General features: G+C 39.8%; 1 protein-coding gene across 1 annotated transcript; it reads right to left on the reverse strand.

Moving 5' to 3' along the window:
• Positions 1-12498: 12498 nt before the first annotated feature.
• On the reverse strand, positions 12499-13506 carry LOC148563291 (uncharacterized). Its single transcript, XM_088486720.1, has 2 exons — positions 13006-13506; positions 12499-12936 (listed from the first exon to the last, which is right to left on the reverse strand). The coding sequence occupies exons 1-2, from the start codon at positions 13504-13506 to the stop codon at positions 12499-12501; spliced, it is 939 nt and encodes a 312-aa protein (XP_088342846.1).
• Positions 13507-13875: the final 369 nt, after the last annotated feature.

Here is a 13875-nt window from a genome sequence, read left to right on the forward strand (position 1 = left end):
TTCCGTGCGCTGCTGATGATCATGTTTATCATCGTGGGGAGGGGTTTGAATTCTTTTTTATTTATAGCTGTATTTTTGTAGACTTGGGTGTTAGATTCCCGTTCTCTGAGTTCGAATGTGGTGTGTTGATGCAGTTGAACTGTGCACCATCACAGTTGCATCCTAACTCGTGGGTGTTTGTTAGGGCATTTCAAATTCTGATGGGTTGTTTGGAGGTTGAGCCTTCGCTGGAAGTTTTCTTTGCGTTGTTTCAATGTAAGGGGGTTAGGCGGGGTTGTTGGTTAAATCTTGCCAGTGTTTCTGGCCGTGCTATATTTAGTTTGTATAGGTCTTCGTATAAGGGGTTTAAATCCATGTTTCTGAAGGTAGGTGTTGTTGAAGGGGAATATCCCTGGTTTGTTGACGAGTGTTTCCTGGAAAGGTTTCTTTTGTTCTGGGTTCCTAGACCTAGGCAGATACTTGGTATGGACGAGATGGAGTATAGGAATGAAATGCTTGTGGAGTTTTTAGTTAATCATATTTCTTCATCGAGTTTGCTATCTGTCTTTGAGCTCCTTGAGTTAGAAGGTGATAGGGATGCTCTTGATGGATATATAGGTAACTGCCTTGTTTCATTGTTGTATATATATGCTCTGTGTTTGTAAACGTTGATGTATTTTTGTTGTGCTTGTAGTTGAGAAGGCACCAAAAGTGACTTCGTCCAGCTTGCGGGATTTTTTCCAGACTAAGAACGTCAAGAAGCAAGGTTCGACTAGTCAGGCTATGGGGGAGAGGGGTGCCGAGGTCAATCAGCCATCTCCCAAGAAAATTGACTTTAAGAGGAAGAGAGGTGAGGTAAAGAAAAATAAGAATGTGGTCGAGGAAGAAATAGAAGGTGAGGTTAACCTGGATCAAGTGAAGAAGTTTACGGAGAATCAGAAAATATTGCATAGTTATAGGGGGGATGATGATTTGACATCCTTGTGGAGCGAGCATTTTCCTTTCACTGTGATGGCTGACGAGCATGTTCAGAACCCTGACGTTAAGCTCATTCACGAAGTTGGCGAGGTTGGAGTGGCCCAGTATTTACAGGTATATTGTACGGTTTTGCTTTTTGTGTTGTATGTGTTTGGTTGGTGTTCACATTTGTGCTTTTCTTCAGGGTATTGGAGCTCGCTTAATGTGAGTTGGTTGGACCGAGGAATTGAAGCGTTCCAGGGATGTATTTGACAAAACTGCAATGGATCAGCTTATGCGTGAGAATGTGGAAAAGAGTGGTAAGCTTCGTGATCCATTGGATCTGGTGAACCAATTGGGGGAAAAACTTAAGGAGGCTGAGGCGACTTTGAAGAAGTCCGGTGAGGAGAAAGCCTCTCTTGAAGCTAGGATTATTGTGCTTGGAGTTAAAAAGAAGCAGGCTGAGGATGAGAAGGAGAATCATGGTCTCGAAATGTTTGCAGCTGGGTTTGATAGGGCTGCTGATAAACCCATATTTTATGATATATTTTGTGCTTAATCTGAGTGATTTATTCAATCCTTCACCCACTTATTCATATTATTTGCATGGTTTTACTTTCCCTTCCTTATTATGTGATGTATGTGAAAAACATGTTTCCTATGCTTTAAAATTAATTATTTTAATTACCTTTATTTCCATTCGATGCCGTGATTAGTGTGTTGAGTAGTTTCAGATCTTCTAAGGCAGGAATGACTCAAATTATGGAAAGGAAACATACAAAAGTGGAAGGAAAGCATAAAATGGAGTTTCTGAAGAAACTGGCAGCCACGCGATCGCATGGGCGACGCGGCCGCATGCCAGCGCGAAAAGGCATTGACGCGGCCGCATGACTGACGCGACCGCGTGACAAGGAAAACTCCGAATGACGCGACCGCGTGACCCACGCGGACGCGTGACAGAGGCCACGCACTAGAAATTACAGAAAACGCTCCCAGCAAATTCTGAAGCGATTTTTGGCCCAAATCCAAGTCCAGAAGGCATAGACCAGAGGTTATGAAGTGGGAGAATGCATCCATTCAAAGAGAGTCTCCACTTTAGTTAGTTTTCATGATTTAGATTTAGTTTTGAGAGGGAGATTCTCTCCTCTCTCTTTAGGATTAGGATTTAGAATTAGGATTTTATTCGCTTTCAAGATTATCTCTTTATCAGGTTCAATATTCCTTTTTATTTACTTTTGCAATTTGATTTATGAATTCTTCCATGTTACAGATTACTCTTTTGAATTAATGTTATTTGAGGTATTTCAGTTTAATCTTGCTTTATTTTATGTACATTATTGTTATTCCCATCTGAAGACATTTTTATTCCAGTAGATTTACTTTTCTCCTTTTGGTCTTGGTTAAGAAATCAGTAACTCAGGAGTTATCAAACTCAAGCGTGATTGATAATTGTTATCTTTGTTAATTAAATTGAACTTCAATAATCCCAATCTTTTCTTAGGAAATAAATAGGATTCGAAGATCAAACCAATTAATCCCTTGAACTTCCTTTATCTTAGTAAAGGTTAACAAAGTGGAATTAAGATTCAATTCTCATCATCATTGATAAGGATAGCTAGGATAGGACCTCTAATTTCTCATACCTTGCCAAAAGTTTATTTATAGTTATTTATTTATTTTACTTGCCATTTAATTTACATGTTCTTCATTTACTTTAATTGCTAATTAAACCATTTGCTCCTCACTCTCAAAACCCCAATTTACAATCTCCATAACCAATAATAAGAACATACTTCCCTGCAGTTCCTTGAGAAGACGACCCGAGGTTTGAATACTTCGGTTATCAATTTATTTAGGGGTTTGTTACTTGTGACAACTAAAACGTTTGTACGAAGGAATTTCTGTTGGTTTAGAGACTATATCTACAACGCGAATGTTTTTATGAAATTCTTTACTGGCAAAAATCGCAACGTCAAAATGGCGTCGTTGCCGGGGAACTGCAATCGTGTGCCTTATTATTGGTTATTGTAAATATTTTTCTTTTACTTGTTTATTTGTCTTTATTTTCCCCTTTTTATTTCTATTAGCTACTATGAATTCTCACCCCTATCGCTTTGAGTTTGGTTCTAATGTTATTGAAAGGAATGGAAGTTACAATAGGAACATGCATCAAGGTCAGAGCAATCAAAGATGGAAGGAGCCAAGAGGATCTGATCAACCCTTTAGGAAACAACACCCTCCAAGATATCATGGACAAAGACCATTCTACAATGCATACCAAGCAAATAGACGTGGTGGACAACCTTGTAATTACCAACAAGCCCCACCCTGTGCTTATAGACCATCCTCTCAACACAACTTCGAACCACCACACTCACAAGCTCCTTTTCACCATTCGCCACCACATGATCCGCATTTACCCCGATTTCAATCCAATTACTCCCAAACACCACTACTTTCCCCTGTACCATATCCAAATCTATCACCTCGAGAATCAGAGATTCGCCTCAAGGAAACAGTAAATCGACTTCAAACAACCCTTCATCAACTGAAGCAAGCAGTAAGTCAATTATCTTCTAGACGTTCGAGCATTCAAGGACCTCCCACAGCCCCATGTGGACAATCTAATGAAGAGCGTAGTATGAAGGAGATACTAGAAACTCCAGTGGACAAGACAGAGCATGGCTTTGTACTGGAACAAGTAGAGGAAGCTGTTATTATTGAAGAAGAAGAGTTGGTTGAAGACTTAGGAGATGCTGAACATCCATGGGAATCCAAAGTTGTGGAGCATTCTGTCAAGGATGTTACAATTGATGCTAAGGAGGATTGTGCGCAATCCCCAGAGCAAGTCTTTCATGAAGAACTAGACAGAATAACCCAAGAGGCAAATTTCCTTGATGATGATAGTCACAAGTCAAGTTCTCCTAGTAATGAACTTGCATCCGCGAGTGAATTCTCTGAGATCGAAGAATCTTCCCCAAGTAAATACGAAGATGACGCGGAGGTAGATTTCTCTCAACCTCCAGTCTATGACTTAAGTGATGAGAAATACATAGATGACTTTGATTAGGACATGGATACATTTGAAGAATCTTGCAAGGAAGTGGAGAATTTCACAGAAGAGCACAAGGGAGTAGAACTCACAGAACCACTGGAACCACCTATCCCAAGGCCATTACCACCCAATACAAGTTTTAAGTGGGTACAATCCTTAACCTTTAACTGTATTTTTCCACTTGAATATGGTTTGCTTGAAACAGATGGCCAGCTTAGAGCTCTCTGTGGCTTTAAGAGTAAAAGGGAAATGGCTCGTACTCAGAGCTGGTGCACAAGGTTCAATAAGGTTCCACGCTTCAACTCGAAGTGCACGGATTGGCACCATGATCAATCAGATGGATCTCAGAAAACGTTTGGGTATCCTGGTAAGAATCTAATTTCTAAACCGCCTAGATAGAAAAGTATAGATCAAGACGAAGGCGGATTTAAAAGCAAAGTTTGGGATCCTGGAATCTATGCTGACAATCATCACCCCGGGAGCTTGACAATCTGTTTGAAGCTGCTTAGAAGCTTCACATGCCTAGTTTGGGACCCCGGAGGCCATTGGCATTCCAAGAATTGGTGGAGATTTATGGATGAATTTAAGCATAAGCCGCCATAACAGAAAGCTCATCCAATGTCCAACTTAAGGACTTTAACTAAAAGTGCTAGGTTGGAGACAACACACCATGGTATGATCGTCCCTTTTTCATTTTTATTTAGTTTTATTTATTTTCGAGTTTTATTTTATTTTATTATATTGAACCTGGAGTTTTGCATCACATCCATATTAGCACTGCATTCTGCATTTTTTTCAGATTATAAAAAAAAAAAGATTTTCGCACGCGACACGACAGCATCGCCGACGCGTCCGCGTCGTATGTGCCTCAGGAAGAAAAAGCAATCGAACAGAGAGTCACGCGAGAGCGTGGCTAGAGGTGTGCCAGTGGCACAAATCGTCCCACGCATCCGCGTCGAGTGGGAATACTGGCCTCCCACGCGACCGCGTCACTCACGCGGCCGCGTGACCTGAATTTCGACGTAAAAAGGGTGCACAGCCGAAAGTTGTGCTAGAGTGGTGCTAGACTGGCGCTGGACGCGCAGTCCATCTCACGCGACCGCGTGCCTCACGCGTCCGCATCATGTCCCAATATTGGCCAACCACGCGATCGCGTCCCCCACGCGACCGCGTCACCCTAAAATTTGGCAATATGAGCTTCAAACAGAAAGTTACGCGACCGCGCGGCTGCCCTCGCGCTAATGGCACAGATCGATCCACGCACCCGCGTGGATGACGCGTCCGCGTCATTTCATAGAAGCGCTATCCGCGCGACCGCATCACTCACGCGTCCGCGTCACAAGCGGCGCACAGAATATCCAGATCAGCCACTTTTCTTATCTTTTCTTCTCTAATCCTAATTTTTCTATCTTTTCTTATTCTTTCTTCCTTCTTTCTTACTTTATTTCTTTCACTTCTCATTCCTTTTCACCTTCATTCTATTTTATTTAATTTAATTGCATATTTTCATTCATTGCATTTTAATTTTGTGCATATTTTTATTTTCTTTTCTAAATTTATTATTTTTCCATTGGTGTTAAAAATTTCTTATTCAACTGTTACATCTTTTCTGGTATTTTCTTGGTGCTTATGACTTGTTTTATTCTGGATAGGTAATATTATTTATATCAATGCCAATCATTTATACCTGTATTATTTTTACATTGACATAATTTTTTATTATCTTTCCTTACCCACACTCTCTTCCCTATTTTTGCAATTTTTTGCACTCTTGATTTTCCATGTACTTCTACTGTTTTCTCATTTGCATGTTGTAGCCACCGTGTAATTGAGACCCTCATTATTTGGCATTAACCAACCCATATTTTATTTGATTTTTTCTTTGTTTTGGGTTACTTTTCTTCCCTTTTTCTTTCAAGATGGCCACCAGAAAGAGGACCGGAAGACGTTTACATGGGGGAAGACAGACAAGTCCATCTGCACAATCCTTGAAGAAAAGCATCAGTTGGAACAACCCGTCCACCTGCACATCTTAGCATGCACCGAGGACGGTGCAATCTTTAAAGTGTGGGGAGGTCGATACCGATCTCCATGGGTTAGTCACTCTTCTATATCAACACCAATGATTTATTTTCCTTGTTAGTTGTCGCATCTGCATATTTGATTGCATGTTTATTTGATTTTGTGCATTTAGTTACTACTTGGTTAAAGTAATAAATTCCTTTTTAGGACTCTATTTTTAAAAAATTTCACTAATTTAAATTGAAAAAAAATTTATGTTAAAACTTGTTTGGAAGTTGTATTTGGAACATGAATTATAGCTAAAGAACACACAACCTGTGAGATTTGAGATCATTTATATGGTTACATTATTTAACCATAAATATTTTATTCCTGTGTGTTTCCTTCTCTATGATTGTAATCTATATTTTGTTCTAATCTATATGTCCATTATTTAGTGTATTTACATGCTTGCATATGATTGAGGCCATTGTTTGATTTTAGCTCACTTATCCCAAATAAGCCTACCCTTTAAATCACCCTTGTCAGCCACTTTGAGCCTTTTAATCCCCATTTGTTCTGTATTTTACCACATCACTAGCCTTAAGCAGAAAAACAATTAAATATCCCAATTGAATCTTTGGTTAGCTTAAGATAGGGATTGTGCAACAATTAAGTGTGGAGAAACTGTGGGAACTTGGGTTAATAAGAAAATGTATCATGTTTCTAATTTTGAATATTGGAAAATTTGGGTACCTACTCATGTAAAACAGAAAATTAAAAATTTCATATGCATTGATATGTTATTCTACTTTTTATGTCTCTCTAATATATATATATAATAAAAAAAAAGAAGAGAAAAAGAAAAAGAGAAAAAAATATATAATATAAATAAATAAATAAGGGGACAAAATTACCCCAATGTTAAGTTAATAGAAGATCAATGCACATGTGATGAAATTAAAGAAAAATTGATACATGAGTATGTAATGCAAAAGTGAAGACTATGGGTAGCTAGGCATGATTCTAGAGTTATATAGAGTATATGTATGTTAGGTGAAAGCTTAGGTTAATTAAAGATTCAATTTATAAAGCTCACTTAGCCATATACAAATACCCTTACCCTTACCTTAGCCCCATTACAACATTGAAAAGACATCGTGATGTTTGCATTAGTATGCTAAATATTTGTTGATTGGTTAGAGGAAGAACAAGGTTTAGAAGGCATGATTAGAGAAGAATAGAGTGATTAACCCTAGACACTTGAGAGATTAGAGTGATATACATTACCAGTAAGGGTTCAATACTTAATTCTATGTTCCCTGCTTTCATGAGCTATCTTCTTACAAGTTCACTTGCTTTCTGTTGTATGATTTGAATTAGTGAAATCTGATTTATGTTTGTCTTGAAGAGCTTATTTACTTTTAACCAAGTAGGTAGAAATATTTTTGCATGTAGTTGCATTCATACAGATAAGTTGCATTTCATACATTCTATCATTCCTCTTCACTACTTTTATAGCTTCTCTTGAGCTTAGCATGAGGACATGCTATTGTTTAAGTGTGGGGAGGTTGATAAACCCATATTTTATGATATATTTTGTGCTTAATCTGAGTGATTTATTCAATTCTTCACCCACTTATTCATATTATTTGCATGGTTTTACTTTCCCTTCCTTATTATGTGATGTATGTGAAAAACATGTTTCCTATACTTTAAAATTAATTATTTTAATTACCTTTATTTCCATTCGATGCCGTGATTAGTGTGTTGATTAGTTTCAGATCTTCTAAGGCAGGAATGACTCAAAGGATGGAAAGGAAACATACAAAAATGGAAGGAAAGCATAAAACGGAGTTTGTGAAGAAACTGGCAGCCACGCGATCGCATGGGCGACGCGGCCGCATGACTGACGCGACCGCGTGCCTCGAGCGACACACATATGACGCGGTCGCATGACTGACACGACCGCGTGAAAAGAAAAACTCTGAATGACGCGACCGCGTGACCCACACGGACGCGTGACAGAGGCCACGCACCAGAAATTGCAGAAAACGCTCCCAGCAAATTCTGAAGCCTTTTTTTGGCCCAAATCCAAGTCCAGAAGGCATAGACCAGAGGTTATGAAGTGAGGAATGCATCCATTCAAAGAGAGTCTCCACTTTAGTTAGTTTTCATGATTTAGATTTAGTTTTGAGAGGGAGATTCTCTCCTCTCTCTTTAGGATTAGGATTTAGAATTAGGATTTTATTCGCTTTCAGGATTATCTCTTTATCAGGTTCAATATTCCTTTTTATTTACTTTTGCAATTTGATTTATGAATTCTTCCATGTTACAGATTACTCTTTTGAATTAATGTTATTTGAGGTATTTTAGTTTAATCTTACTTTATTTTATATACATTATTGTTATTCCCATCTGAAGACATTTTTATTCCAATAGATTTACTTTTCTCCTTTTGGTCTTGGTTAAGAAATCAGTAACTCAGGAGTTATCAAACTCAAGCATGATTGATAATTATTACCTTTGTTAATTAAATTGACTTCAATAATCCCAATCTTTTCTTAGGAAATAAATAGGATTCAAATATCAAACCAATTAATCCCTTGACCTTCCTTTATCTTAGTAAAGGTTAACAAAGTAGAATTAAGATTCAATTCTCATCATCATTGATAAGGATAGTTAGGATAGGACCTCTAATTTCCCATACCTTGCCAAAAGTTTATTTACAATTATTTATTTATTTTACTTGCCATTTAATTTACATGTTCTTCATTTACTTTAATTGCTAATTAAACCATTTGCTCCTCACTCTCAAAACCCCAATTTACAATCTCCATAACCAATAATAAGAACATACTTCCCTGCAGTTCCTTGAGAAGACGACCCGAGATTTGAATACTTCGGTTATCAATTTATTTAGGGGTTTGTTACTTGTGACAACCAAAACGTTTGTACGAAGGGATTTTTGTTGGTTTAGAGACTATATCTACAACGCGACTGTTTTTATGAAATTCTTTACTGGCAAAAATCGCAACGTCAGCTGATGAGCAGGCGAAGTTTCTGGTGCCAGATGGCGATTTGTCAAGGATGAATCCTTGTAAAGTTATTGTTGGGGGCGAATTGGTTGAGGATGATGACAATATTGAGGGTCAGGGCAAGAATCCTGATTCCTAGTTATTGTAAAGCTTTTATTTGTGTGATGGCTTTCGTACTAGTTATGTTTTGTTTGTTGTGCCTTTAGAGGGCGGATGTTAGTACTTTTTGGTGAATATGCAATTGAAACTGTTTCCTCGAGTAGAGGTTTGCTTATTGCTCCTTTAATATATTTAGACTAGTGCTTGCAAACATTTTGTATTAGTTGATTCGTATTGGGTTTGGATAGATTGTGTTTTCTGATTGATGGGTTGGGTTGTAGGATCGTGGGAGCGTTGAGTTGGTATATTCAATTGTATTTTTCGATATTTGATAAGTTTGCTTGAGTACACAATAGGTGGTATTTGTTTGTTGGAAATTTGATAAAGTAGTGCAGTAGAGATAGGTTTATAGTTCGTAATATTATTTTGTTGGAAAGTGCGGGGTGGTGTGCCTCATTAAAACCTCTCCAGCAAAACCCTCCTTAGGGAAAAAAATCTGGTAGTAGAAAAAAGAGTGCATCACCGTGAAAGACTTATAAATTAGCTGGAATACAACTTTAGGGAGGATATGTTCCATGTGTTTGGTAGAATAGTTCCATCAAGCTTTTGTATTTTGTAAGCCCCCTTGCCGATAATTTTGTGCACTTTGAATGGTCCTTCCCAGTTTGCACCTAGTTTGCCATGTCCTTGTGGCTTTCGTATGTCTTTGACTTTTCTAAGTACGAGGTTTCCTTCTGAGAATGTCCTGGGTTTGATCTTCTTATTGTATTTCCGGGCTATAGCTCGTTTTGTTGCTAGCTGCTGGAGCGTTGATCTGTCTCGATCTTCCTCTGTGAGGTCGAGCTCGGCCTTTCTTCTTTCTATGTTGTCGCTTTCACTTGTACTTGTGGTTCTGTTACTTTGTAGGATACCTCAATTGGTATCATAGCGTCACACCCGTATACTAGTCTGAAGGGTGTTTCTTTTGTTGATGATTGTTCGGTGGTGTTGTAGCTCCAAATCACTTCAAGGATGAGCTCAGCCCACTCTTCTTTTGAGTCTTCTAGTTTCTTTTTAAGTTCCTGCAAAATTATCTTATTGGCGGCCTCGGCTAGACTGTTAGTTTATGGATGTTTAACTGAGGAGAATTGTTGGATTATTTTGAAATTTTGTAAAAAGTTTGTGAATCGTTGATCTATAAATTGTCTGCCGTTATCAGTAATAATGAATTGAGAGATACCAAAACGGCATAGTATGTTTTTCTATACAAAAGAGATCATTTTTTCAGAAGTGATTTTTGCCAATGGTATAGCCTCTATCCATTTGGTAAAATAATCTATAGCAACAATTAGAAACTTAACCTGGCCTAGAGTGGGAGGAAATGGTCCGAGGATGTCTAGCCCTCATTTATTGAATGGCCAGCATACCTCGGACGTGTGTAACTGCTCGGCTGGGTTGTGGATTATTGGCGCGTGGCATTGACATTGATCGCAGTGGTTTACTTTATGCATGCAATCTTGCTTTATTGTCGGCCAATAATAACCATCTCGGAGGATTTTGGCGGCTAGGCTTCGGCCTCCGATGTGTGTGCCGCATACTCCTTCGTGGACTTCGTCCATGGCCAGCTTTGCTTCGGTTGTGCTTAGGCATCGAAGGAGGGGTCTCGTGAATCCCCTCTTGTATAGCTCGGTTCCAAGTATGGTGTAGAAGCTCGCTCGTCTTTTGAATTTCTTTGGGTCTTGGATGTTGTTTGGTATGAGTCCTGTCTTCAGATAGTTTATGAGTGGTGATCTCTATTCGTCTTCCTGCGAGACACTTGCAACTGTTGTTAGCGTAACACTGGGCTCGTCCAGTGTTAGTTGTGATAGTATAGGGGTTTTGTCTTGGCTTCTTGTGGTTGCTAATTTTGAGAGGAGGTCCGCTCTGTTGTTTTATTCCCGAGGTATATGGAAAATACTAAATTTATGGAAATTTCTTATAAGGTTACCTACCATTGTGTTGTATTTTTTAAGCAGGGGATCTTTTACCTGAAAGTTATCTGTTACTTGTTGTACCACCAAGAGGGAGTCGCATTTGACATTTATCTGTTTTATTCCCATGGTATGTGCTAGCCATAGTCCAGCTATTAAGGCTTCATACTCTGCCTGGTTGTTACTGGCATGGAAGGTGAACTGTAGTGATTGTTTGAGTTGTATTCCTTGATTGCTTTCGAGGAATATTCCTGCTCCGAAGCCTTTGCTGTTTGAGGCTCCGTCGACGTATAGCGTCCATAGATTATCTCTATGAGCTTGGTCTTCTGGGGTGAGTTTTGCAATGAAATCAGCTAGTGCTTGTGATTTGATGGCGCCTCTGGATTGGTACTGGATGTCATATTCTAATAGTTCGATAGACCACTTGATTAGCTGTCCTGCTAGTTCGGGTTTTGTCAGTATCTGTCTTAAGGGCTGTTCTGTTTTGACCACGATGGTATGACTTTGGAAGTAGTGTCGTAGACGTCTAGCCGTCATGATGAGAGCTAGAGCTAATTTCTCTAATTTTGGATAGCGGTTCTCAGCGCCTTGAAGTGATTTGCTGACGAAGTATACCGGGTGCTGGTGCTTTTCTGTCTCTATTACTAGTACAGAACTGATAGCATGGTTAGTGATGGATAAGTATAAATATAATGGTTTACCTGTTTCTGGTGTTTGGAGGATTGGAGGAGTTGAAAGTATAGCTTTGAGTTCCGTAAAGGCTGTTCGCATTGCTCGGACCAATGGAACTTTTCTTGTTTTCTCAAGTTTCTGAAAAAGTGATGTGACCGTTGCACTATATAGGGCAGGAATCTTGCTAATGCTGTCCAGTTAGTTGCTGTATTTCTTTGACTGTCCTCGGGCTTCGCATGTTGATTATGGCCTGGCATTTTTCGGGGTTTGCCTCAATTCTTCGGCATGTGAACATGAAGCCGAGGAATTTTTCGCTTTGTACTCTGAAGGTGCACTTTTTTGGATTGAGCTTCATATTGTATCTTCGGAGTTGTTGGAATATTTCTGTTAGGTCCTCAACATGGTGTGCTGTAAGTGTTGATTTTGCTACCATGTCATCGACATAGACTTCTATATTTCTTCCGATTTGTTTTGAGAAGATTTTATCCATGAGGCGTTGGTAGGTGGCGCCTGCATTTTTGAGTCCGAATGGCATGACCTTGTAGCAGAAGTTACCATTGTCAGTGATAAAGTCAGTCTTATCTTGGTCGGCCTCATGCATTAGGATTTGGTTGTAACCGGAGTAGGCATTCATGAAACTTAAGCATTGGAAGCCAGAGGAGTTATCAACAAGTTTGTCGATGTACAGGAGGGGGTATGCGTCCTTTGGACAGGCTTTGTTGAGGTCTGTGTAGTCGACGCACATCCTTCATTTACCATTGTTCTTCTTTACCATTACCACGTTGGCTAACCATGTGGAGTATCGGAGTTCCTTGATGAATCTAGCGGTTAGTAGTTTCTGGGTTTCCTCCAATGAGGTTATCCTTTTGTCGGTGCCGAGGTGTCTTTTCTTCTGAGCTATAGGTCGGATTGACGGGTTGATTGCCAGGTTGTGGCAGATGACGTTTGGGTCTATTCCTGGCATATCTGCTGGTGTCCAGGCGAACAGATCAACATTTTGTCTTAAGAGTTCCACCATTTGAGCTCGTTCTGTATCTCTTAGCACGTTTCCGAGGTATGTATATTTGTTCTCGCTGTTTGTTAATTGCACTTTAGTGAGGTCGTCAAGTGGCATTGGGCGCTCTTGGTGGTTGGTCCTCGGATCTAGGTCTACCAGAGGAGGTAATTGTTCTGAGTTGTACACTGCCTGGACATATTGTTGGTCGAGTTGCTTTGGCTATTCGCCCTTTAAGCTGGCGTTATAGCACTGTCTGACCTCCTTTTGGTCTCCATGGATCGTCACCACTTTGTTGTCCTGTGAAAGAAACTTGACACACAAATGTACAGTGGAAACAATAGCGTTGAATGCATTCAACGATGGTCTGCCCAGAATAATGTTATAGGGGCTTTTGCAATCGAATACAAGATATTGTATTTCTAAAGTTCTGCTATTGGGGTAGTCCCCAAAGGTCGTTCGTAACCAAATGTAACCTCGGATAGAGACTCGCTCACCCGAGAAACCTACCAATTCCCCGGATGATGGTTGTAGGACTTTGTCGCTCAGGTTCATCCTTTGGAATGTTGAGTAGAACAATACGTCGGCGCTGCTCCCTGGGTCCATAAGGATCTTTTTTACCAGAGGTTCTTCGACTTGTGCCATAATGACTATGGGGTCGTCTAGGTTTCGATCGACGGCCTTATAGTCCTCGGGGCTGAACGATATTCCTGGTTTGTCCTTGTTCGTTGGCTGAGGCATAGATGATTCTGCCATAGCCATCATAGCTCAGTACGACCTCTTTCTAGCCAAGTTCGTGCATCCTCCACCTGCAAAACCACCAGAAATGAAGTTTATTATTCTGCGGGGTGGATTGTTATCATTGTCTACCTTTCTTCCCTTGTTGCGGAAGTTGTCAATTGTTTTCTGTTGGTGGCCGAGGTCTTCGATGTTTTTTCTTCGTCTGCGAGTGTCTATGTATTTGTCTAACAGTTCCTGGTGTGCCAGTTTTTTGAGGATGTCCTTTGCTATCACACAGTCGTCTGTGGTGTGGCCGACTGGCCGTACTTTTGGTGAAAAGCGCAATACTTGGATCTGTCCACGTGCCTCTGGTCCTGGTAAGTGCCAGCTCTGTTTGGTGGTTTGATGAGC

This window comes from Arachis ipaensis, chromosome B5 (genome assembly GCF_059453495.1).
Source record: "Arachis ipaensis isolate K30076 ecotype BB chromosome B5, ASM5945349v1, whole genome shotgun sequence".
In the NCBI taxonomy this organism is placed as follows: Eukaryota; Viridiplantae; Streptophyta; class Magnoliopsida; order Fabales; family Fabaceae; genus Arachis; species Arachis ipaensis.